The following is a 24,781-nucleotide window of genomic DNA, read 5'->3' on the forward strand; positions in this document are numbered from 1 at the left end:
CCAGAGACCCAGGGTAATGCTCTGGGGAACCCAGGTTTAAATCCCACCATGGCAGATGATGCATTTTGAATTCAATAAAAATCTGGAACTAAAAGTCTGATGATGACCATGAAACCATTGTCGATTGTCATAAAAACCCATCTGGTTCAGTTAAGTCCTTTAGGGAAGGAAATCTGTCGTCCTTACCTGGTCTGGCCCACATGTGAGTCCAGACCCACAGCAATGTGGTTGACTCTTAAATGCCCTCTAAACAAGGGCAATTAGGGAAGAGCAATAAATGCTGGCCTAGCCAGCGATGCCCACAATCCATGAACAAATAAAAAAAATGTTGGCAAACTATTAAATACAGCAATACTATTTTCCAAATAGTTATTCTGATAGTGAATACAAGATACTTGGGAGTGAGAGGAAGACATTCCCCCCCCCCCCCCACCCTCCAGCAACTAGTTAAAAATTTAAGAAAAATACAAATTTTAAAAAATATGTAAGGAAAAAAAAACATCCCCATACGGGGCTTGAAACGATAAATATCATGATTACGAATCTAGCAACTGAATTAGCCTGACTATGTCTAACTGTACTTGTCCAATTTGTTCACTAATAAGACTGCTATTATCCATGAGGACACTCAGAGTTCTGAGATCCAAGAAGGAATCCAAGACCCAAGAAATCCTCCCATTATTTTGAGGGGTAATGACAATAAAACATGGGTTCCCCCTTAAACAACAGCTCCTGCCATTGACCAGAAAGGCGTTAGGAACAGTAAGCAGTGTGAGGAGGAGTAAGTCACATTGAGAAGGAGGTTTTGACCTTGAGTGACATTCTCGTGTTGGGGAACAGAGACACAGTTTAATGGCCCGTTTGCAGCCAGTGCATTCAGCCACCATCTACAATAAACTACCTTAGCAATAATGATGTGAAGGCCAATTCTTTTCTGCTCTTCCAGCACAGCCCAGGTCCCAGCAAGCAGAGCCAGTCCAGCCTCCGACTTTAGCCACTACAGGGGACACGGGCTCGGCAATCGGATTGTTTCATTTAATCATCTATTTCCATTCTTCTTGATTACTAATTTACTTCTATTCTGATGCCATTTATTGCACATCATACTGTAAATCTAAGCAAGGTAATCATGCCAAATTCTGAAACGCTGAACAGTGAGGAGGCACCGACACAATAGTACTTACTTTGGTAGAGAAAATAGTAAAATTGATGATTGTAAATGTTGTAAAATATCAGTCGAAAGTGTTTTGTTGCCCTTTGTCTCTGAGATTTTTGAACGTTGCTCAACCATTGCACATTAACCATTGACCCTGTACAAATATTTGCACTTTTTTCACAAGTGGGCGTGAGCCTTTTTTTCTATCTATCATACCTTGGGTGGAGTTATTAAACAGACTTGTTTATTAACAACTTAAGTTTAATATTTAAAATAATCAACTTATTAAAAACAGTCCAATTTCTTTATATGTTTCCACTGCACACAAAAATTGAAGAGTAACAAAATTCTAGCTGCATATAGTGAAATTAGATAATAGGCAGGAATTGAGATTTTCTTTTAGGGATAGGGAGCAGCTGTTCCCCTTAGTTGAAGGGTCAGTCATGAGGGGACATAAGTTCAAGGTGAGGGGCAGGAGGTTTAGTGGGGGATGTGAGGAAAAACTTTTTACCCAGAGGTCTGGAATGCACTGTCTGGGAGGGTGGTGGAGGCGGGTTGCCTCACAACCTTTAAAAAGTACCTGGATGAGCACTTGCACACCATAACATTCAAGGCTATGGACCAAGTGCTGGTAAATGGGATTAGGTAGATCAGGTGTTTCTCACATGTCGGTGCAGACTTGATGGGCCGAAGGGCCTCTTCTGCACTGTGTGATTCTGTGATACATAATTCTGATTTTGACAAACACACAGATCACCTGGAACATCATTTTTCACACGCAGCCTTTCCAATGGAGACGCATCAGGTTTTTCTGAACCTGTGCCCCAACCATACTTTGACAAAATAGATTTGGTTGTAGAACGTCTGTTCAAACATAAACTTTTGGGGTGAGAAAATACTGGCATGAGCTTTCAAGTGGTACCACAAACACAATGGCCAGTGCGCTTCTTGAAAATTGAAGTTTGACACTTAAATGCTTGACTGGAGGTTTGAAAAGCGATCTAATCCTCACAAATATAAGAATACTTGAGGAGAATTCAGAGGCATTGGACTAGATCTTCCAAAGTTTCCTCATGTGGTTTTGGGCTGGGAACAATCACAAGTTAATCTGAGACACATTATGCTGCATTCTTCCCACAAACGTATCATTATTGATTTTCCCCGAAAGTTAGCAGCAAGTTAAATTTAGGTGTCAAATTGCCATTGCACTTTTGCTTAATTTTCACACGATGCTGAGTAGAAGACAGGCATCCAGCATTGCTAGGCAGGATACAAAGGCAGGAATATTTTGAAATTTCCTATACAGATATTGCATGAAAACTCAAATGGTTCATATGAATTAGTTGGACCAAACAGCCTGTTTCTGTGCTGTATATTCTATGCCAACTGTGTTTTGCAAACAAATTTCTCAGCTTTTTGGTGGAGAGGCAGGGTTTCCCAACTCAAGGCCTCAATGGGAGTTGTTTGAGCCTCCATCGTAGAAGGTAAGATTATCGTTATGACTCCTTCATTGAAATAACTCCCAGGCCAAATTTAATACCTCTTTAAGGTAACATAATCTTTAATACAGACTTCATTATGGACTGTCAGTAGCCCAAGTCAACACAGTATCTCAACTCACCCTTTCAACCTTTGCAAGCACCAGCATAGGTGTACACATCCTACAGGGTACAGAGAGCTTGGGGAAGTATAATGAGGTAGGTCACAGGCATAGGCAAAGAGTAGCAATTAGTCATGATATAAAAGGAGTGCTCACCATCAAAGGTCCCAGCCAGTTTGGGAAATGCAGTAATCCCCTCATCCCAGGAACTAATTTACAGAACCGTTGTTGTGCCACCTCCAAAGCAAGTATATCCTTCCTTAAATATGGAGACCAAAACTGCACACAGGATTCCAGGTGTGGTCTTACCAAAACCCTATACCACTGTAGCAAGACTCCTTTATTCCTGTACTCTAATTCCCTTGTAATAAAGACCAACATGCGATTCGCCTTCCTAATTGCTTACTGTACCTGCATGCTAACTTTCTGAATTCCTTGTATGGGCGCATTGAAGTCTCTTTGAACATTAACATTTACAAGCTGTACACCTTTTAAAAAGGTTAGCACATGTAGTTAATTTGGCTGCATAGTCATGTTTTTGTTCATCTTATACCACTTTAATAATGAAATACTGTGATTGAGCTGCTTTCAAAGTACATCCCCAACAGTAAGATAACAGTAACTTGTGTAAATACAATTATGGACAGTCACTTGTTGGATATCATGGTGTACCTTAAGTTGGAATGAACATTTGTCTTACAGATTTAATCTTTTTAAAATATCATCTTCTTTTGCAAAACTCTTGGAAGGAGTTTCTAGTCAGTTTCTCTGTTATATTGGTAAAATGATTCTGCTGCTATTCTCATTATGTAAATGTTTCCATCTTGTCCTGATTCAGAAAATATAGGGAGAACATATGAAACATTAGTGGGAAACAATGGGGGCAATCTTGACTCCCTAAAAATGGATGAGTTTGGGTTGGATGGGAAGTAAAAAAAAAGTAAGGTTTCTTATTCATTCCCAAGCCGCAACCAATATACCCATTTCTGATTTAATGGTGACCAAACTATTCTCACAAGGTGGATCAGTTAGTGGAATCTTTTAAAGGGGCTGTATGTCTCTGGTTTAATTTTATTTAGCTAAAGTTGACCAGATTCCACAGGACTCACATCAGGTAAAAGGAGGTGAGAAGGATCAGATCCATAAGATAAGTACTTAAAGGAGTGTTTTTTCCAGGCCCAAACTTAGCCCGTTAGCAAACTGCAAACTCCAACCTCCACCAGCCACAATCTCCAAGCCCCATCGCCTGCAATCTCCAATACCCATACCCTGAAATCTCTGTTCCTCACTCCCCTGACCCTTGAAATCTCTGACCCTCCTCCTCGATCTCCAACCCTCCTGATCCCAATATCCAATTCCCACATCCCTTGCAATCTCTTATCCCTGACCCGCAACACCCTGCTCCAGCCCCCATGATCTCTGACCTACCTAGCAAGCGCTCCTCAGCTGCTTTACCATGAGTCAGGCAGCCAGTCTGTCAATCAACTTGGCTGTCAGGCAGGAAACCTATCACTCCCTCTTAAACGGTATAAAATCCATCACATTTCCACTTCTTTTAGCTCTGCAGAAGAGTCATACAGACATGAAGCATTAACTCTGTTTCTCTCTCCACAGATGCTACTAGACCTGTTGAGTTTTTCCAGCATTTTCTGTTTTTACTTAATACAAAAACTTATAAGTTGCCCTGCTGTTAAAAGTCCAGGGAAAATTGTCTGGAAGCCCTTCCTTTCCTCTATTCATGGCCTTGAGTAAATATTGTGGCCAATGTACAAAACAGTAGTTCCAAAGTCTGCAAAAAATATAACTTCAAAAATACTATGCTTGCAAATTAGATCTCCATGAAAAGCTGATTACAGCCACAATTTGCTAATGAGCATTTTGGACTTTTTAAGGAAGATTTGTGTGTTTTTAAAGAAATAAACGCAAGGAACACTTACTAGAAAATTCCTATGTGGATTATAATAACAGACCTGTCCTGCAAAAACATAGAATGTCACACCTGAAAAAGTGTCATGGCCTTATTCAAGCAGAGACACTTGAAAGAGAGATAGGATAGATGCAAAAGACTGAACTTTAATCTCCTGTGGTTACCGAGACAAAAGACTGATTACTATGTCTCAGCAGTCATCTAAAATCCATCTCCTGTTAATTTATTTTTCTAACAGGAATACACAGGGTAAAATGTGTTAAAAAGCTGGCTGCAGAGCAGTGCAGTGTGTGCTAGTGTGCTGTGAGAGTGACAGCACAAGAAGACCAATTACTCACCCCCTGCAGTTGCAGGTAAAGTCTCCCTCTCTCTCTCTTTCTTGCTGGAGGCAATGTTCAGCCAATGTCACAATCAAAAAGGAAATAGGACAGCTTCTTCAATTATCCCGCAGAACCAAGCGTCTCCAAACCAGCTGCAATTCTGCCAAAGTCAGCCCTACCGGAATCACCCATCTTAATCGTTCCAACGTACCGCCATCTACGCCTCATGGACAAGCCAAAGATTGATTCATATATCTTTTTTAACTATTATCCGGACTCTTAACTTCTCATTTCTGATCTGTGTGTGTGTGTTGCATTTTTATTATTTTTCCTCAGGTTTTTTGCAACGAATAAATTTACTCTTTCTTTGACTCAAGAAAGCTTAGTTAAGTTGGCTCCTTGTAAAAGTAACATAGAAAATAGAAGCAGAAAGGCCCTTCGAGCCTGCTCTACCATTCAATATGATCGTGGCTGACCCTCTATCTCAATGCCAAACTCCTGCTCTCTCTCCATACCCATTGATGCCTTTAAAGTTCCTTCTTAAGTATATTTAGTGACTTGGCCTCCACAGCTTTCTGTGGTAGAGAATCCCACAGATTCACCACCCTCTGAGTGAAGAAGTTTCTCCTCATCTCAGTCCTAAATGGCCTACCCCGTATCCTGAGATTGTGACTCCTTGCTCTAGACCCCCTCAGCCAGAGAGAACATCATCCCTGCATCCAGTCCGTCCAGCCCTGTCAGAATTTTATACATTTCAATGAGATTCCCCTCATATTCTAAACAGCAGTGAATATGGGCCTAATCAGCCCAATCTCTACTCAATCCTGCCATCCAAGGAATCAGTCTGGTGAACCTTCACTGCACTTGCTCTATGGCAAGTATATCCTTTCTTAGGTGAGGCTTAGATAAATACATTTGGTCAGGGAAAAGGTATCCACGGTGGAGGGGAATTTTAAATTAACCTTGTTGTAACCAGCCGAGGGGTTGAATAAAGAAGGGAAGCCAACTCATTCTTCTTCACCTGGGAGCATAACAAAATTGGGGTCCCGTTCAGGAAATTAACAAATTGGGAGAGCTCGCCCAGGGACTGGTCGTAACACATTTAACACGTGGTTATAATGGATGGAAGTACTACTGGGTGGGAAAACATGCGCAGGGTCATATTTTTACCTGGGACCAGGCAAATATTTTAACCATGCAGTTCTTGTTAGGAACTAGAGATAGCTTAAGTAAATTATATTTATATTTGTGGGTGTTAAGAATGAGTTTTAGCTTTAAGTTTAATTGTGTTTTCGTATTGGTGCATTAAGAAAGGGGGGAACTTGAGTTTTAGTTTCACTCTAAAAGATGACTGCATTCTAATGAGGTTTTATGACTCTTGAAGGGAAATTAAAACAAACACAAGGTAGAATAAACTGTGTTGTTGCCTAGCAACAGGGGTCCAGAGAGAGGGCCTCACAGTGACAGAGAAAACAGAAAAGTAATTCAGTTCAGTTGGTCATTATGCTCTAATGTGAAGGAAGCAGTTTAAGTCTCTCTCTAGCTGGACATACTAGCAGATTGCTGAGAAAAATAAGTCTAAGAATCTTAGATTAATTTCTCTAAAGTTAATGTAACAGTGTATCGAGTGAGTTTTGGATCACAACGGAGGTATCAAGTTGTCAGCAGTCTACTGGGAGAGGGAACTGCAGGGAGCAGGTCCTAAGGGGAAAAGAGGAAAGTCCCAAGAAGACTTTCTAGTCAAAGGAAAAGAACAGGAATCTGGAAAAGGTCCTGTTCAGTGGAAGTTAAGTGTGAGGAGCAGAGCAAAGCTCAAAGCTTAAAGGGAGAAAGCTGCAGGATTCAGACTTAAAGCAAACTAGGCTTGTGAGAAGCCAGGAGATCCAAAGAGATAGCTGATGGTCTGCAATTCTTTATTATAGGCATGTGAAGCAGTGGTGTTCTGTTGGCATGGCTGAGTATCTGAGAGAGAGTGCGTGGACGGCAAAGGTCGAATGCACATGGCGATCCAGGGGAGAGGAACATTGGCAAGAGAGTTCGAAACCCAATAGGTAGATCCTTGTGGAAGGCACCCGAGAGAAAGTGTCGTTTGAGAGACAATTCCAAAGCGAGTTCTTCGAGAGTAGAGATTAGAAACCTGCTGATGGTCTGTAATTATTTACTATGAGCATGTGAAGCAGTGGTGTTCTGTTGACACAGCTAAGTATCTGAGAGAGAGTGCATGGAAGTTCAGTGAGACTGGTTGGCTCGCAGTGTGACAAGTGTCTGGGTGGAGTTGATGAGAGATCCATAGCATCTGTTTGGGGTGGCATCTGTCACTTGGTTTCAGAGTGTGATGCCTGACCATAGGTTCCCTATTGGTTTACATGGACTGTGTACTTACTCTGAACCTGACACTATAAAATAGCCACTGGTGTTATCCTTACAAATCTATCTATATCTGTGAAGATATAGTTGTGGGTGAAGGAGTATTGTAATATAGTTCATCTTTTCTTGTTTAATAATTGTTTTATTATGTTGTTAAAAGTTCGTCAGCTGACTCCTGTGACTGTTCAGTAGTCGGCCTCCACGTTTTTAAGCAAAAAATAAAAGTTAGGATCTATTAATCTAGGTTCCACCCTGGGATCTGATTTGTCCAGTAGTAACATCAGCTGGGACTGTAACAGTCTTTAGACCCCACTTTCAAAAATTCTGCAACTGGTACTGTCTTGTGCAAACTTCATCTGCTGATGGTTATTTGAACTAAGGAGGCAAGTTTTTAATAAACTTCAATGCACTAATTCAGAGTTGAATGAAAATTAATGCATTTTAAACAGTTTAGTTGGATGCTGCATTTATTTTTTATTGATTCACAACATACATGAGTGCTTTTTACCCATTGCAATTTAATGCTAATACACCAGATTCAGTAAATCAAAGCCCACATTTATAAAGGTATAACAGATTCCTCTATGAGATTGAAAGTTGACAGCTTCCATAATTATATTGATCAAGAAAGGAAATTGTTTCTTTAAAATGCCAATCTCTGAGGTAAAAGCATAATCAGAGTTAGTTAACACCTTAATAATCAATAAAAACAGCTTCCATATATATAGTGCTGTTTATGTAGGAAATCATCTCAAGACATTTAAAGGAACCCTGTCAAACAATATTTGACCCTGAGCTACATAAGATATTAGGACAGCTGACCAAAAGCTTTATCAAATAGATAGGATTTAAAGGAGGAACGAGAGAGGTGGAGAGGGGGAGAATTCCAGATCTTGGGGAACAGGCAGCTGAAGGCATGACCATTAATAGCAGAGCAATGAAAATCGGTGTGCAAGAGGCTAGAATTGGAGGAGTGCAGAAACCTCAAAAGGTTACAGAGGTCGAGTGGGATTTGAAAACAGGGAAAGGAATTTTAAAATTGGAGTGTTGCTGGATCGGAAGCCAATATAGATCAGCAAGCATGGGGCGGTGGGGGATGGGGGCTTGTGATGGATGGACTGCACTTGGGAATTAAGATACAGGCAATGAAATTTTGGTTGACATCAGGTTTATGGAAGATGAAAGATAGGATGCTAACAGAAGAACATTGGAATTGCCAAGTCTAGAGGTAACAAAAGCATGAATGAAACCACAGCAGATGAGTTAAGACTGGGCAGACTCAGCTGATATGACATGTGACAAAAATATAAATTCCAGTCCATTTTTCCTACACCATCCATTTAATTCCCCAAAGAAAGTTCTGCTTAATACTCCCCAGTTCTGAAAGAAATGAAACTACTCTGCGCAATATTCATTCAGATTTCTTATTTGACCATTTTCTAAGCATTAGTCAGGAAGTGTGAGCAAACATTTTAACTATTACAAGTTATATTTGTCAGGTTATAATAAGCCTAATATAGAAGCTAAGTTCACTCATGCTAGATAATATTAGGAATGTATGAACATATTGTTTAAAATTGAATTAAGTTTACCGAGAGTTAGGGTTTACATCCTCGTTAGTACTATTTAAAATGTACCTGGCACTTTTTTCCCCCTTTCCTTTAATTTGAAGCCTGCAGCATCCTATTTCAGAACATTCATCAACAGCTGCTTAAATTTTTCCATATCGCATTTCAAGAAGACAACAGCTTTACTCTTAAGTTTCAGTAGGTCAAGGGTATCCAGAACCATCATCCCTCTGGTCAATGATCCATGCAATTCCACGCTTACCCCATATCGTGCATCTTCAGTGACAACAGACTCATCAATTGCAGCAGCCATTGCATATGAATCACAGGACACAAACCCTTGTCCAAAATGCAACTCTTTACTGCCTTGATCACCTTTGGTAAACTCAGTAGTATGTGCAGTTATCTTCTTCATGAATTGAGCTTTCTCAGTATTTTGATTTATCCACTTCTGAAAAAAGTCCTGCAATTAAAAAGAAAATGATTTCAAAACATAAAGTTTCAGGCACGAGAAGACCTTCCAGCCCATCTATTCACAATATTCCTTTGGTGCCTTTCTAATAACCCTGAACCCCCGCAACAAACTGCCTGCTTCCTCCTGAAGCCCATTAAGTTTTTTGGTTCCACCACCCATGCCAGTAACCTGTTCCACACAATGTAAAACAAAAGTTCCTCCTGCATTTCCTATTTTCTTTTGTTGTTCTTAATTTGTAAATGCGCCATGATTTAAAATGTCCATGGGCAGAATTTTCTGCCAGTTGGGTGGGCAGTGCGGGTCATGTGGGAGCAGGCAGGCCCGTGATTGGGTCCACGACGCCATTTTACACGGGCCCGCCCAGCATGAAACGTGGCTCCTGAGGACAGCGGGTGTGGGCGGGCAACAGCCAGACTGCTATGACCACCGGGTCCAATGGCGACCTGGGGCCATTAAAAGTGCTCCTGCAGCCTTTGCAAAGGCTGTCAATCATGGCCAGCAGAAGGGCTCCCCAGAGCGCTGCTGGTGAGCAGGCCAGGCAGGAGGGTAGGGCAGGAGGACACTGTGCCCCTCGTTTTTCAATCGATTGCCTTGCTGCCCTCCTCGAGGAGGTGGCAGCATGGTGGGAGGTCCTGGTACCCCCAGGACGGGAGGAGGAGGCCCCCCCACATGACTAAAGGTGCTTGGGAGGAGGTGATGGAGATAGTGAGCTCCCGCGACGTGGAGCGACACTCCTGAATCCAGTGCCGCAAGCATTTCAATGACCATTTGCACTCTGGAAGGATGAGTACCATGTTGGCATTGGTCACTTAACCCAGCAGGTAGGCATTTCCCCCCTGGCCACCCACCCCCTCAAACTCTGAGTGCAGTTACTGCATTGAATCATTGACGGCTTGTGTCGGTCACTGGGTGGGCCAGCAGATATTGCCCATGCCGAGGTCACCCTGAGAGGGTGGTGATGAGATGGGTGCTGCACCCTCAGCCTGTGGTACAATGACACCGCATTACTGTTTTGGGGGCAACCTGTTGGTTCTGCACCTAGGCAAAGTGCTGGAACCGCAAAACATGTCCAAGTCAGGGCGCTGACTGACATGCTGGGAGGAGAGCTTCCAGGTGGCGGGGCACTGATCCATCTGCTGCTCTTTGCATTCCACGTGCTTGCGCCTCCTTGCTCTGCAAGGTTGGACCGTGTGGTGCCAAATGTGATGTAGGCTGCATTTGGCCAAGGTTTTTGGGGTGGGGGGGGGGGGGGTGATAGGCCTGGTATCTTTGTGTGAGTGTGTGGTAGCTGCAGGATGAGGAGGCACTGGAGCTTTGCAATGTCCCACTCTGGTTGGGGTGGAATGGCAGCGAAGAGATTCCAGGTACAAGTTGCACTAATCAATGCTCTTTTCTCCTTTTCAGGAGAAGAATGCTCATAATGCTGCTGAGCGGGTGAGGACTGGCAGAGGGCCGGCCCAGTTGGCCATCATTACCAGGTTTGAGCAGGAGGCCCTCAATCTGGGGAGGCGCCATGTGCCCAGGTCCACCAGTGTCGGTGAGGCTGGGGTGCCTTGGGCAGGTATTTTAGCCCAGCACTGAGGTCAGCATTAGTGTCCCAGCAGCCATGGCAGTGCTGAATGTTCAGTGATTGAAGTTTGCAACATGGCTTGAACATTGCTTATGGAAGGATGAGCGCATAATGATCTGGGGGACAGGGATGCTCATTGACATTGTCAACACGTTAACTAATCAAATATCCTTGTTCTTCCTTTCAGCATCAGTGGATCAGGGCCAGGAGGAGCAGGCACACGGGCCCACTCTCACAGCTGAGGGCCCTGAAGTCTCTGACCCCCAGCGTCACACCATCTTCGCCAGGCAGGCAACAGTGCAGGTACTACTAGCACCGTGGTGGGAATTAGATCATTGGCTAGTGTCCCGGGGCACAGCGGTGAGGGCACTTCACAGTCGCTGGAGGAACTGGCGGAGACAGAGTGCCCATGGCGCCAGCACTCGAAGGGCTGCATGGGACCAGGCACATGCTCAGTTAGTGGCCGAGCGCCATGCTTCGTCCATGGAGAGAGTGGCAACTCTTGTGGAGAGGCTCCTCTGGGAGACCCATCAGGGCTCCCTGGGGATGAACTCAGACCAACAAGCCCTCACATTGGCACTGACCTCAGCTGGTCAGTGCCAGTGTGGGAGATGGTCTGGGCACCAAGTTTCCCAGCTCGGTGTCCACCCATCCACAGTGAGCAGCAAGGTCTGAAGCGACCTCACGTCGGTGCAGCAGCTGCCTGTCGTCTCTGCTTTTGTTGGAGGTCCATCTGTGGCGTTCTAGCTGAAGGTTTGTTGGATTAAAGCCTCCTGGGTGTCCCTGCCTCCCTGGAGTTTGCCCAGGTCAGTGTCTACCCCCTCAGCATTTCTCTGTGCGTGCTCATCCTCTGACTCACAGCTGGGCTCATCATGTGCAGCCGCAGCAACTGCGTCAATATCTTCTCTGTCCACAGCATTGCCCCTTTCCAGCGCAAGATTGTGGAGAATGTAGCATGCAACCGACACACAATCTGGGGGGTATTGTAGTGCACCCCCTGAACAGTCCAGGCATCGAAAGCACATCTTGAGAAGAGCAATGGTTCTCTCCAACACAGCCTTTGTGGAGATGTGGCTCCAATTGTACCGCTGCTCAGCTTCTGTTCTTGGGTGGCAGAGAGGTGTCATGAGCCACCTTCTGAGGGGATAGCCCTTGTCACCCAGCAGCCATCCATCCAGCCATACTGGAGCACTGAAGAGCCTCGGCATCTGGGAGTGTCTGAGGATGTAGGCACCGTGGGAGCTGCCTGGGTAGCTTGCACAGACTTGTAGAATCAGCATCCTGTGATCACACACTATCTACACGTTCATGGAGTGAAAGCCCTTCCTGTTGGCGAAGGCACCGGGCTCACCTGCTGGCGCTTTGATGGCCACATGTGTACAGTCTATTGCACCCTGGACGCAGGGGAAGCCAGCAATGGCCACGAAGCCTTTGGCTCACTCTGTCTGGCTGGCCTCGTTCCAGCGACAGTGGATAAACGTCAATGCACACCTGAGCAGAGTGTCTCTAACCTGCTTGACACAAGTGTGGACAGCTGATTGGGAGACACCGCAAAGATCACCCACTGAGCCCTGGAAAGAGCCAGAGGCATAGAAGTTGAGGGCAGCTGTGACCTTTAGAGCTACTGGCATGGGGTGTCCACCCACACAGTTAGCCGAGACCTCAGGGCTATCTATCTGACAGAGTTGACTGTCTCCCTTGAGAGACAGAGCCTCCTTTGGCACTGCACCTCAGACATATTGAGGTAGCTGCTTCGCTACCTGTATACCCTGGCAGCAGGATAGTGGTGTCTTCTGCAGCCCTTTCCGTTTTGGACTTCCTGTTGGCCCTGCAGCCCTTGTGCCTGTGCCTGTCCTCCGAAAGGTAGCTCCCCTGGAGGCAGAATGTGCACTCCTGGCCTCCTCCCCCTTCTGGCTCTCCCTCCTCCTCAGAGGATGTGCTTCCTGTGGAGAGCACAAGTCCCATTCCCAGGCTAAGGGAAGGCTTCCTGAAACCTTCAGGCCCCAAAAAGGATCTTCACTGTAGAGGACTGATCTGAAGGTTGTGAGTTCTGTCCAAGCAGCTGGTACAAGTTTCAAAGTATTTCTGCTCACATAGGCAAGCATCAGGAGCTTTCCAAATTAAATATCTGATTGAGCACATTCGTGACCCCACTAACCCCTCTGCTCCCACCCGTGGATGAGGTTTATACAAATATATCCTACCTGCCTGCCCGTTGTGCCCATACAATGACCTGAAGATCGCATGGGCCCCGAAAAATTGCCTCAAGGGCCTTAAATGACCCATTAATTAATGGCGGGTGCGCATCGGAGGTCATCACTCGCCCGCCCACCAAAATATCGTGATGGCCTGCGGTGACACCAGGACACTCGCCCGATGCTGCACCTCATTTTACATGTCAGCGTGTGGGGCCCGCCCCCGCACACCAACGGGAAAATTCTTCCTCCTGTTTAAAATGGACAGCCATTTATATCAGCCAAAAAGCAATAACAATTATCTGTTTGAATTAACGTTAATTTCAAAGCTGGCAGTTGTACAGTCTTAAGTGCTCCTTTATTCTGGACAGAAGCAGCTGTGCTTACTCGCTAGTGTGTTAAGATGCACTGATTGCAAGAACAAACAAGTATATAATATCTCTTTCATGCTCAACTACCTTATGTATGCTTAAGCTCTTCCAATCCACTTTAAGTAGTATTTGTTACAGTTTGTATTGGGCGTGGAATACTGTTTAAGTAAAGCTAGTTGCTTGTCTTTGCACACAATCTTGTTTAGTTTATACAACCGTGATCTACAAAAAGCCATCACGTATTTGCACAATCATGCTCAATGGAGACCTAATGACCTTTATGTCCTTATATAAACAGAAAAGCTTACTTGGATTCAATTTATCCAAACTTTTCATAAGTTAAAACACTTCCATCATATCGTCTCTCAGCTGTCTCTTTTCGAGAAGATATGTCATCTTTTCTCATACATCACTCCCTCAAGTTTTGGCAACATACTAAATAAGTAATTATTTTACTACTTAAAAGATAACTAGAAGGGAGGGCTTGACAGATTCAAAATCTATGGTCACTGTGACTTGGATAACTGGGACTGCTATCATGAACACATGAAGAAATTAGATTTAGTTTTATTCTATTCAATAGGAAACCAAGCATGATGACATTTGTGCAAATATTAATTACTGTTGTGATGGAATCCGTTGTTTCTAAGCTTGCATTTTATGAGACAGACCCTAATTCAAAAAGAAAACTGAAAAAGGAAATGGAATCTTCCAGTTTCTGAGGAAACTAAGACTGAAACTGAGATTGGAAACCAAAACTTATGAGGAAACTGAAAGTGGTTGAAACCATATAAAAAGGACACAGAACCATCAGAGCTCTGCTATTGATCCCAGTGGAACAGTACAGGCAGGCTGAAGAAGATGGAGGCTGGATTCAGGAGCTGAGGATAGGCAAATACACAGTGGCTGCAATTGTTTCTGTACTTAAAGATAACATTGGTTATCTATGCCATCCAGACCATCACATGCAGAGTTGAGGAGATTCTGCAGAGGAGTGTCATTTTTGGTGAAGAATGTGCTTGTGGAACTCGAGTTGTTTGTGCGCTGCTGTCTGGCTAAATCTTAGAACAAGAGGTGCTGATTCTTCATAAGGAGGAGAGAGTTTTGAAGGACATTGTGGCAGAGATTGATAACAGATATGCTGAATGGATTGCGAGCCAACTTGTAAGATCTGTCTTAGTTGTATCATTGTATTCAACGTGCAATTTATAGTTTGTAATGGACCACAATTTGCCTGTTAATTCCTAATTGACTTTTGTTGATTTTGGGTTTTAGAGTATAGACGATTACCCAAAATTGTAATTAATGTTTGCTTTGTTTGACTCCTGTATAGTAAAAAATTATTTTGTGTTAAACCGTGGAATCTTGTGGCTTCATTTTTTTTAGTAAAAATGGATGTTGGATTTTAAAAAAAGAGTTACTGGTCTTGACCAAGATCATAACACTATGTTGACAAGCCCAATAACATAAAATAGAATGTTCACGAGAAAAGGCTATCCCCACCAACTCCAACTCCAACTCCAACCCCCCCACTCACCCTACCCCCCCAATACATACCTCCATCTCTTTGCTGAGACTGGATGTAGTCCAAGCAGTGGCCACCATTCTCAGTGGTCACGCTGGGACTTGGCAGCTGAGATGGGACTTCCTCCCAAGTGAGGACCAGAGCGATAAATGGCTGACAGGCAGCCTGTTTCAGCAGGGATGCATCCTCCGTCAACTCTCTGAATGGAGGGGCAGGAAACCCCCATCACTCGTAAAACTCTACCCCTAGTCTTGAGATTGCTATTGTGTGGTTTGAGCAACTTACCCATGGTAATCGATGGCGGAGACTGTACTCCCAGGTGGCAATGTAAGTTGGGCATGTAAAGTGGCTGAGAACAATGGAAGCTGCTTCTGGATCAGTGACAAAGTTAAACTCACCGCAGACTCTCACATTCCCTCTGGCTGAAAGTAAAGCAGACAGGGTAGATTTTGAGGGCACAGATTGACATAAAGCAGCATTAATTAGCCATCTTGCTCAGGATACCCTCCAATCAAGCGCTGGACAGGAAGAGTGGAGGGCAGTCTTCCCACCTGGAGGTCAATTAAGGCCCTTAAGTAACCACTTAAGGGTCTTTTAAGGACCTGAATTCTACCAGTAGCCAGTGGGGAACTTGTCATGTGGGGCAACTGCCCAGCAAACCCTGTCGCATTTCCCTGCAACCTACTGGGGGTGGGGGTTAGAGGTACTCTCATACTCAGGCACTCTGTGCCCGATCAAGGATCTGGCATCAGGAAGAGGGGGCTTTCACGGGAAGTCGCCCCACCCACCTTGCCAGTGCCCCTCCCTCCCTGTTACCCCTACGCCACCCACACTTACCTCTCTCCCGGGATCCATCGTCGATCCTTGATAAAGGCCCCCGCACAGTACCAGCAGAGGCCACTGCTTTCGCAGCACTGCCGGTACTGAAGAGCTGCCAGCCTCTGATTAGTCAGCAGCTCTCAAGGGCGGGATTTCCATCCTGCACTGGGCTTAATTCAACATAAGGCCTGATAGTTACGAAATTTCATCAGGCCTCCTGAAAATAAGTAATGCAGGGTCTTCACTGGTTTTGCAGCCAGTGGATAGATACCCTGCTATTCTCCTTCCACAGATCCTACCAGAGCTGCTGAGTATTTCCAGAATTTTCTGTTTTTATTTCAGACTTATAGCATATGCAGTATTTTGCTTTCGCAAAGCAGGCATACCTTCCATGTTTCCTCCCATGATGTACAAATATTTCAGCTTTGAAGGAAAAGTGGGGTCCATTTTAGCAGCTAAAGCCACATTGGTCAGGGGTCCAATAGCAACAAGAGTGACCTACAAGATGATGAAAAATATCTTAACATAGTAATAGTGAGACATTCAGTATTTTGTACATTGTAATAATGTAAAGAATTAATTTTACATGGAGTAAAATCCAACACAATGTTTGTAAATGTTTTTAAGCTGCCTTATGTATTAGGTTTACAATGTTTCAATGAGTATTCTGTAAAGACGTTATCGAAGCTTTTTGTCTTGCACTCATCAGGACAATTTACAAGAACACCAAATCTTAAAGGGAACAATGATTTATACTTCATGAAAAGAGGGTGCAGATTGGTCGGCAAGTGGACTCTGATTGGTAGAGGTGTTGCCATGACGAAGGTACCAATTAACTGCTAACTGACTTCAATGAGTATTCAATTCCATTCAACTTAATTAGGAACTGTTACTAAAATTGTTTTGTTATTGGAGACAATTCAAATCCTTATTTCCAAAATATGGAGAATTACTTGCTCAAATTATAGCTGGGATATTCAAAAATTATTCCTCATTAAGTGAATTCTGACTTGTCCATGATTAGACTAGATTAATGGGCCAGAATTTCCTGTAACTTAACTAGGGCATAAGTGCATCTTTTTATCCTGAAGAAATTAGCGTGTAATGAATTATGCTGGTTTTACATCAAAATATCACTAAATGCAAATTTCCTAGTTCTTTTGCACCTCTCCCACGATAACCCTGCCAAAACCCTCTGTCTCTTATTTAAATAGCCCTGCTCAAATATAGAAGACTTGTTCACTCAAGTTTCCTATGTTTAACCCAGCAATGTGCCCCCAAGTAAAGTAAATATCGATAGACTCAGGCCATCAAGTTTTGCTTTCCAAAAGCCTACACATCTCACATCTACAGCAGTCACCTCAAAGCACTGAAGAAGTACGGCCAACGGTTCTTTCGCAAGATCCTCCAAATCCAATGAGAAGAAAGGCAGCCCATCAGCAGCATCCACCCCCATCTCAATTTGCATAGCATTGAGGCACTGGTCACTAGTCACCAGCTCCCCTGGGCAGAACATGTCACTGTATGCCAGACACCAGAGTTCCAAACTAACTGTTCCACTCAGAACTCAAATGGGGCAGGAGACTCCCAGGAGGACAACAGAAACGTTTTAGGAAAGTCCTGAAAGCATTCCTGAAGAGGCCAAACATCCCCGCCAACTCATGGAAGTCCCTGGCATGTGACCTACATAAATGGAGAAGGTTTAATTTGGGAAGGCACCGAGCACATCGACAAACTTCATCAGGAATGCGCAGAGGTGAAGTTGAGGTGACAGAGAGAGTGTACAAATTTCTCAACAACCCATCTACCTGACCCTCCAAGCACCACCTGCCCCACATGTGGCAAAGTCTGCAGCTCATGCACTGGACTTATCAGCCATCTCAGAACCCATCAAACCAGAGTGGAAGCAAGTCATCCTCATTCCTGAGGGACTGCCTAAGAAAAAGACACCTCACCTGACCAACATGCTGATTGACTATTCTTATCATGGCATTCACCGCATGCTCAGCTTGTATGTGTTCCAGACCCGGAGCATTAGGGTCTGGAACATCACCCAGCCCATCCTTTCCATGGTAAGCAGGGTCATGCAGACGTTCTCCAAGGAGAGAGTTACCTGCACCCCGGTAGACTGGAATCTGTGCAAACATGGAAAATTAGTTTTCAGAAATACTAAGCATACATCGCGTCTGCTGTTCAGTAAAAACAATGTAAATGTAAGAAAGATAGAAAATAATTTTATTTAACAGCTCCGCTAAATGGTTTAGTTTGTAAGTGGTCAGCCCAGTGCACAAGTGAGTTGTTAAAAATCAGGTAGTTTCCAGTTTCAGTGCTGTTGGCATGTCAACTACAAATAGGAGTTGTAGAGTTGAGGCCAACACCGCAAATCAATAAGTGAAGAAATCAGACAGATTTCAAATACCTGACTGTTATTCAGCAACTCTCTACTGGAATGTGCACACCAATATCAAAGACAGGATTTGATTCAGCCACTATGCTACCCAGGAGCAAATAACAAATCATCATCCACAGCCGACAGCCAAGTTGTTAGGCAGTTGAAGATTTGGAGGGTGATTTCTATGGGTAAAACCCCTTTCCTGCACTATCCTGTCTTCAGGATCAAAGGGAAGAAAACTGGGAAGAGAATAAAGCTGGGTAAAAATGATTTCCTTAACGGGAATGAAAAAAGCTATGCCATGCTAGTAATGTTGTAATAAAGATGTAACACTTTTTAATAGGCTTAGAATGCAGTCTAAAATTATGCAGACACAATCAGAGACACTCATGGATTGTATGTATCTAACTATGTCTATGAAATGATATCCATTTTCAATTAGCACAATACAGATGTTATACAGAGTCCACAACAAAAATATCCTTTGCAAATGTACATACGTTTAATGCAACCATAAACTAGAAACAATTGGAAGCATTTTGACAAATAAAGAATTTTTAGAAGCTTTTGTTGTGTTTTAGTCTCCTATGAACTGAGTTATTACTGAGCAAAAAGTGCAAAGAGTCACCCTCACAGATACTTGTGCCTCTGCTCTTCAACACCTACCTCCATCCTCTTGCAAAGTTGTAGCACCCGAAGTACATTTTTGCACACATTTTCAATTGCTGTGTTTCCGTGAGTACATGTTATACCCAGGATCTGCACATTAGGAGCTGCAAGAGCCATCATCATCGCTTGAGCATCATCCACCCCACAGTCAACATCTAAAAGCAACAGCTTCTTTGCCATGTTAGAATCTGAAATTCAGAGAGTTTAAAAACAAGGCACTGTTAAATAATGAAAACTCAGGGTGACTGCTTTGCGGAACTCCTTCAGTCTGTCCACAAGCATGACTCAGACTTCCTGTCGGTTGCAATTTCAATACACCATCCTGCTCTCGTGCTCACATGTCCGTCCTTGGCCTGCTGCAATGTTCCAGTGAAGCCCAATGCAAACTGAAGGAACAGCACCTGATTTCTGATTAGACACTTTACAGCTTTCTGGATTTAACATTAACTTCAGCAACTTTGGAGCATGAACTCTTTCCTCTATTCGCACCCCTTTTTATCCCCTTTTTTCTATATGTTTTTTATCCACTTATTTTTATTTTTATTCATTTATCCATGATTTTATACCCTTTTTTATCCCCCCCATTTATCTCATTTTCTATCCTTCTTTTACCCACCACTGCCCCCTCTCCCCACCCCATCCCCAAAAGGGTCATCTGTTACTTGTTCATATTGGGTTTTTCAGAGTGCTGGCCCTTGTTCTGCTATTATCACATTCTGCTTTCTTACCTTTGCCACTATAAGCACCTTTTTTAGCCTTTACCACTACCATTAACACTCCCTTTGTCCTTTAGCTCATGACATCTTTGTCAATCTCTCCTTTGTCCCCACATATCACTGGCCTTCAATCCAGCTCCACCTGCTCCACCCTGCTTAAACAGTATATATTTCATCGCATTTCCACTTCTCTTCAGCTCTGAAGAAGGGTCATACAAACTCGAAACATTAACTCTGTTTCTCTCTCCACATATGTTGCTAGACCTGCTGAGTTTTACCTGCATTTTCTGTTTTGTTTCAGATTTCCAGTATCCCCAGTATTTTGCTTTTATCTCACTGTTAAATAATGTTCAACAATACTTGATGACTTAAGGGCTAAATGTGTACTTTTTAAGCCAATTGATAGTTCAACTAAATATTAATGATATGACTGATTTTATTGGTCTTCAAGTTTGCTGACAACACAAAACTAGGTGGGAATGTGAGTAGTGAGGAGGATGTTAAGAGGCTTCAAGGCAATTTTGACAAGTTGAGTGAGTGGGCAAATATATGGCAGATGCAATATAACGTGGCTAAGTGTAAGGTTATCCACTTTGCTGGGAAAAACAGAATTTAAATTGTCATAGATTGGGAAATGTTGATGTACAAAAAGAACTGGGTGCTCTTGTACACCAATCACTGAAAGCAAGCATGCAGGTGCAGCAAGCAGTTAAGAAGGCAAATGGCATGTTGGCCTTCATTGTGAGAGGACTTGAGTACAGGATGTCATATTGCAGCTATACAGGGCCTTGGTGAAATGACACCTGGAGAATCGTATGCAGTTTTGGTCTCCTTACCTAAGAAAGGATATACTTGCCATAGAGGGAGTGCAGCGAAGGTTCACCAGACTGATTCCTGGGATGGCAGGATTGTCATATGAGGAGAGATTGGGCTGACTAGGTCTGTATTCACTGGAGTTTAGAAGAATGAGAGGGGATCTCATTGAAACATATAAAATTCTGACGGGACTGGACAGACTGGATACAGGGATGATGTTTCCTCTGACGGTTGGGAGGACGGTGTCTAGAACAAGGGGTTACAATCTCAGGATAGGGTGTTGACCATTTAGGACTGAGATGAGGAGAAACTTCTTCATTCAGAGGGTGGTGAACCTGTGGAATTCTCTACCACTGAGGGCTGTGGAGGCCAAGCCACTGAATATATTTAAAAGGAAATGGATAGATTTCTAGACTCTACAGGCATCAAAGGGTATGGGAAGAGAGCAGGAGTATGGTGTTGAGATAGAGGATCAGCCACGATCATATTGAATGGCAGAGCAGGCTCGAAGGTCTGAATGATCTACTCCTGCTTCTATTTTTCTATGTTTCTATGTCCTGGTCCTGACCAACTCAAAATCCTGTCCTCATTTGCAAATCCTTGTATGTCCTCACCTCAGTTACCCCTGCAGCCTGATCCTGTGGTCCCCCAGCATTGACCACCTGTGTAACCCAACGTGTACTCTGTCATCAATGGCATACACCTTCTGTAACCTGGCTCTGGTCTCGGAGATTTTCCCCCTTATATCCCTTCACGCAGCTAATTCTCTCCCCACCTATTTGTTTGATTATGCTTTCAGTCATCTATTACAAGCCAATGCTTATAGATTGAATCATTGATAAATGAACAAATAGCTTGTCTGCACTTCACTGAAATCCTGATAATCCACACATAAAGGGGCCAATCCTTCAGATTATTATTTAATAAAGGTCTATTATTTCCTGTCCCATTTGGGTATGGATCTTAGCAGTGCTAAAGGGGGAAAAATTGGAGCACAACTGTAAGCCTCCAGTTGTGTTCCTACCCACTGGCACTGTGGCCTTATAGTTGTGGCTCTCCTACAACCTGCAAAATCAATTTCTGAGCTGCAGCCCCAGGATCTCCGCAGAACCTCTGACTCATCGTTGCTCCAGCTCAAACTCTATTGCCCACCTTATTTGGGCATCCTCCACTTCAGGGTTGGATGGACCAATTAGAAAGAAAGCAGGGCAGGAGGCTGGGAATGTTCCCCACTGCCTCATTTACATGTCAGCAATGGGGCAGTGACTTATGCAGATGCAGCTCGGCTATCTGCCCCTTCCCAACCCAGGAGAAACCCAGACATTACAATGCAAAACTAAGTGAGTGGAGACCCAGTAAAACATATCATTAACAAAAACAAAATTACCTGGAAAAACTCAGCAGGTCTGGCAGCATCTGCGGAAGGGAGCGCAGTTAATGTTTTGAGTCCGCATGACTCTTCAACAAAACTAAGGAAAAATAGAAAAGGGGTGAAATATAAGCTGGTTTAAGGGGGTGGAGGGAGGTGGGGTTGGGACAAGAGAGCTGGATAGAGGGCCAGTGATAGGTGGAGATAACCAAAAGATGTCTCAGAAAGAAGGACAAAGAGGTGTTGAAGGTGGTGATATTATCTAGAGGAATGTGCTAATTAAGGGTAGAAATCAGGACAAACAAGCTACAGATAGCCCTAGTGGGGGTGGGGTGAAGGAATCGAAAAAGGCCAATAGGTAGAGATAAAACAATGGATGGAAATACATTTAAGAATAATGGAAATAGGTGGGAAAACAAAAATCTATATAAATTACTGGAAAAAACAAAATGGAGGGGGGAAAATCGGAAAGGGAGTGTGGATGAAGGAGAGAGTTCATGATCTAAAATTGTTGAACTCAATATTCAGTCTGAAAGGCTGTAAAGTGCCTAGTCGGAAGATAAGGTGCTGTTTCTCATATCATTGATTCCTTCTTCCTAACCATTGTGTCTAGAAAGTGAGTGATATTTAGAGGCAAAGGTCAGAATGATTGGCCCCTTTATGAATGGATTATCAGCTTTTCAGTAAACATGTTGCACTCTTAAGGTAATTGAAACCCGTATATCACCAATTACAAAGAAAATGACACATGCTGCAAACTGAAGTAAAAAACAAGGAACAATAGAAACAAAAAGATGAGACAATCAGCAATTGTAGAATGGAAATATGTTACCCTTCATGAGAATTGAAAAGTTAGAGATGCGAAAGCTTTTAATTAGTGAATGCAAGATAGGAAAAGTTGCAATGACTGAATGTCTTGCAGACTGTTCATTACAAAACAAGAACATTGATAACTAACATAAAATATCATCTCCGCGAGACCATCAAAATACATTAAAAGAACATGAACATAGCTAAAGCTGTAAAATGCTTGGGATAAACCACACAAAAAACCACAAAAAGCCACTTAGTTCCGTTTCAAGTGTCAGTGCTGAAGTTCTCGATCCAAAATCTAACCCCTTCATTCATTTTTCCAAATACAGACCTGCTCTTTATAAGTCGGTTTTCTAATAGGTTATGTTAGACTTCTTTAAAAAAAACTCCTTGTATATCTGAGTGTTCACCGGAGTTTGAAACTGTACGAATGCACATTTGCAGCTGATTTATCCACAGAACCCTGGAGCCCAAAAAGAAAATGTTCCATATCAGCTAAAAAAAAACAGTGAATGCTGCAGGACAAACCAGTTCAAAATGGTCAAAAACCAGTAGTACTGAATTTCCATTTCACGTATTTAAGACCAGTTCGGCCAGTCCCACTCATTTCCAAGTTTTACACTTTTTTAGCCGATCGGTGTATATGGGGGCCAGAGACTGGATACATTCACTCCCCAAATATTCTTCATCAAGTTTGGTGGAAATGTTTCTTTTTAATGTTGTTAAAGTTATTGAAGTAAGATGTGAGTTTATGTGGCTAGCTCACAACCAAACTGTTTCTTGGATTATTCATTCGACCAAACTAGGAAGATTCAGTGGTCATCCCAATAGAAAAGAAATTGCACTCACCGGATTTGTTGTTCTTGTCCAATCCGATTCTTTCGTCTCTTTTTATTTAACAAGGTACTGAATATATTCAGCAGTTCAGCGTTTTTAACTTCTCTCCAGAAAAGAGTTTGGAGCTGAGGAACTTCAGCTTCTCCCTCTGTATGTGTGCTGGATATTTATAGGCATTTATAGGTTTACTTTTAGAGAATGCGTGGACGGCCTAATGCCCCAATTCGTTTACGCCCCAAAGTACAACCAATCTAATTGAATTTTTGCAAGACACATCCTCCAGGCTATCTTATGAAACATATGTATGAACGTATGAATGATTTATTTGAAATTAAAAGCAGGATAATTGTGACCAAGTCACCAGGTCATTTTTCAGAACGGAGCACAATGAGAATTTGACTGTGTCCAGTTTCCACAGACTCCCAATGCTCCAGAAGTGACATTATGAATGTTTAAACCTGCATTCTTTTCAAGTACAAGAAGGTATAGCCATTCCCCTAATAGTTGGAGTTGATGCAGGTAGTTTGTAATTGAGCCATGAGCAGTGGGCTTGGTTGTGAGGCTTACCATGGTCAGGTTACCTTCTGAAAAGCTGCTGGATACAATGAGGCTGCATCTCTGACAGGAGTGTTAAGAATTAGGTTAAACACAGATAGTGCTGGAAATTCTTGTTGCAATATTTAAACCAGATGGGGTTTTTGATAAACGCAAAAGTCTTTTGAGACAGAAACAGAGTTAGCGAGCTAGATTTTACATTACTTGGGGCAAGGGTCTAAAGGAAATAGAACAGAAACTCAGTGGTCCGATTAGTAACCATCTGGCAGGAAGGTGGCATATTAGAGGTGCACCCAATCAGGGCTGTAGGTCGGGACGGTATGTGGCAGAAGGGGTAATGCTTTCCTTTATTGGGCGAGATATTGAATGCAAAAGCAGGGATGTACTGATGGAACTGTATAAAATGCTGGCTAGGCCACAGCTGGAATTTTGTGGACAGTTCTGGTCACCATATTACAGGGAGGACATAGCTGCTCTGGAGAGAGTGCAGAGGAGATTTACAAGAATGTTGCCAGGGCTTGAAAATTGCAGCTATGTGGAAATATTGGATAGGCTAGGGTTGTTATCCTTAGAACAGAGGAGGCTGAGGGGTGACCTAATTGAGGTGTACACAATTATGAAGGGCCTAGATAGGGTAGACAGGAAAGACTTGTTTCCCCTAGCTGGGGGGTCAATTATCGGGGGCATAGATTTAAGGTGATGGGTAGAAGGATTCGAGGGG

General features: G+C 43.2%; 1 protein-coding gene across 1 annotated transcript; it reads right to left on the bottom strand.

Moving 5' to 3' along the window:
* Positions 1 to 7,824: 7,824 nt before the first annotated feature.
* LOC121283830 (inosine-uridine preferring nucleoside hydrolase-like) lies at positions 7,825 to 23,592 on the bottom strand. Its single transcript, XM_041198607.1, has 6 exons — positions 23,518 to 23,592; positions 18,952 to 19,142; positions 17,849 to 18,028; positions 16,280 to 16,391; positions 15,360 to 15,496; positions 7,825 to 9,401 (listed from the first exon to the last, which is right to left on the bottom strand). Exons 2-6 carry the CDS (start codon positions 19,132 to 19,134, stop codon positions 9,054 to 9,056), a joined length of 960 nt encoding a protein of 319 aa, XP_041054541.1. The 5' UTR covers positions 19,135 to 19,142; positions 23,518 to 23,592; the 3' UTR covers positions 7,825 to 9,053.
* Positions 23,593 to 24,781: the final 1,189 nt, after the last annotated feature.

The sequence above is a fragment of the Carcharodon carcharias genome, chromosome 11 (assembly GCF_017639515.1).
Source record: "Carcharodon carcharias isolate sCarCar2 chromosome 11, sCarCar2.pri, whole genome shotgun sequence".
In the NCBI taxonomy this organism is placed as follows: domain Eukaryota; kingdom Metazoa; phylum Chordata; class Chondrichthyes; order Lamniformes; family Lamnidae; genus Carcharodon; species Carcharodon carcharias.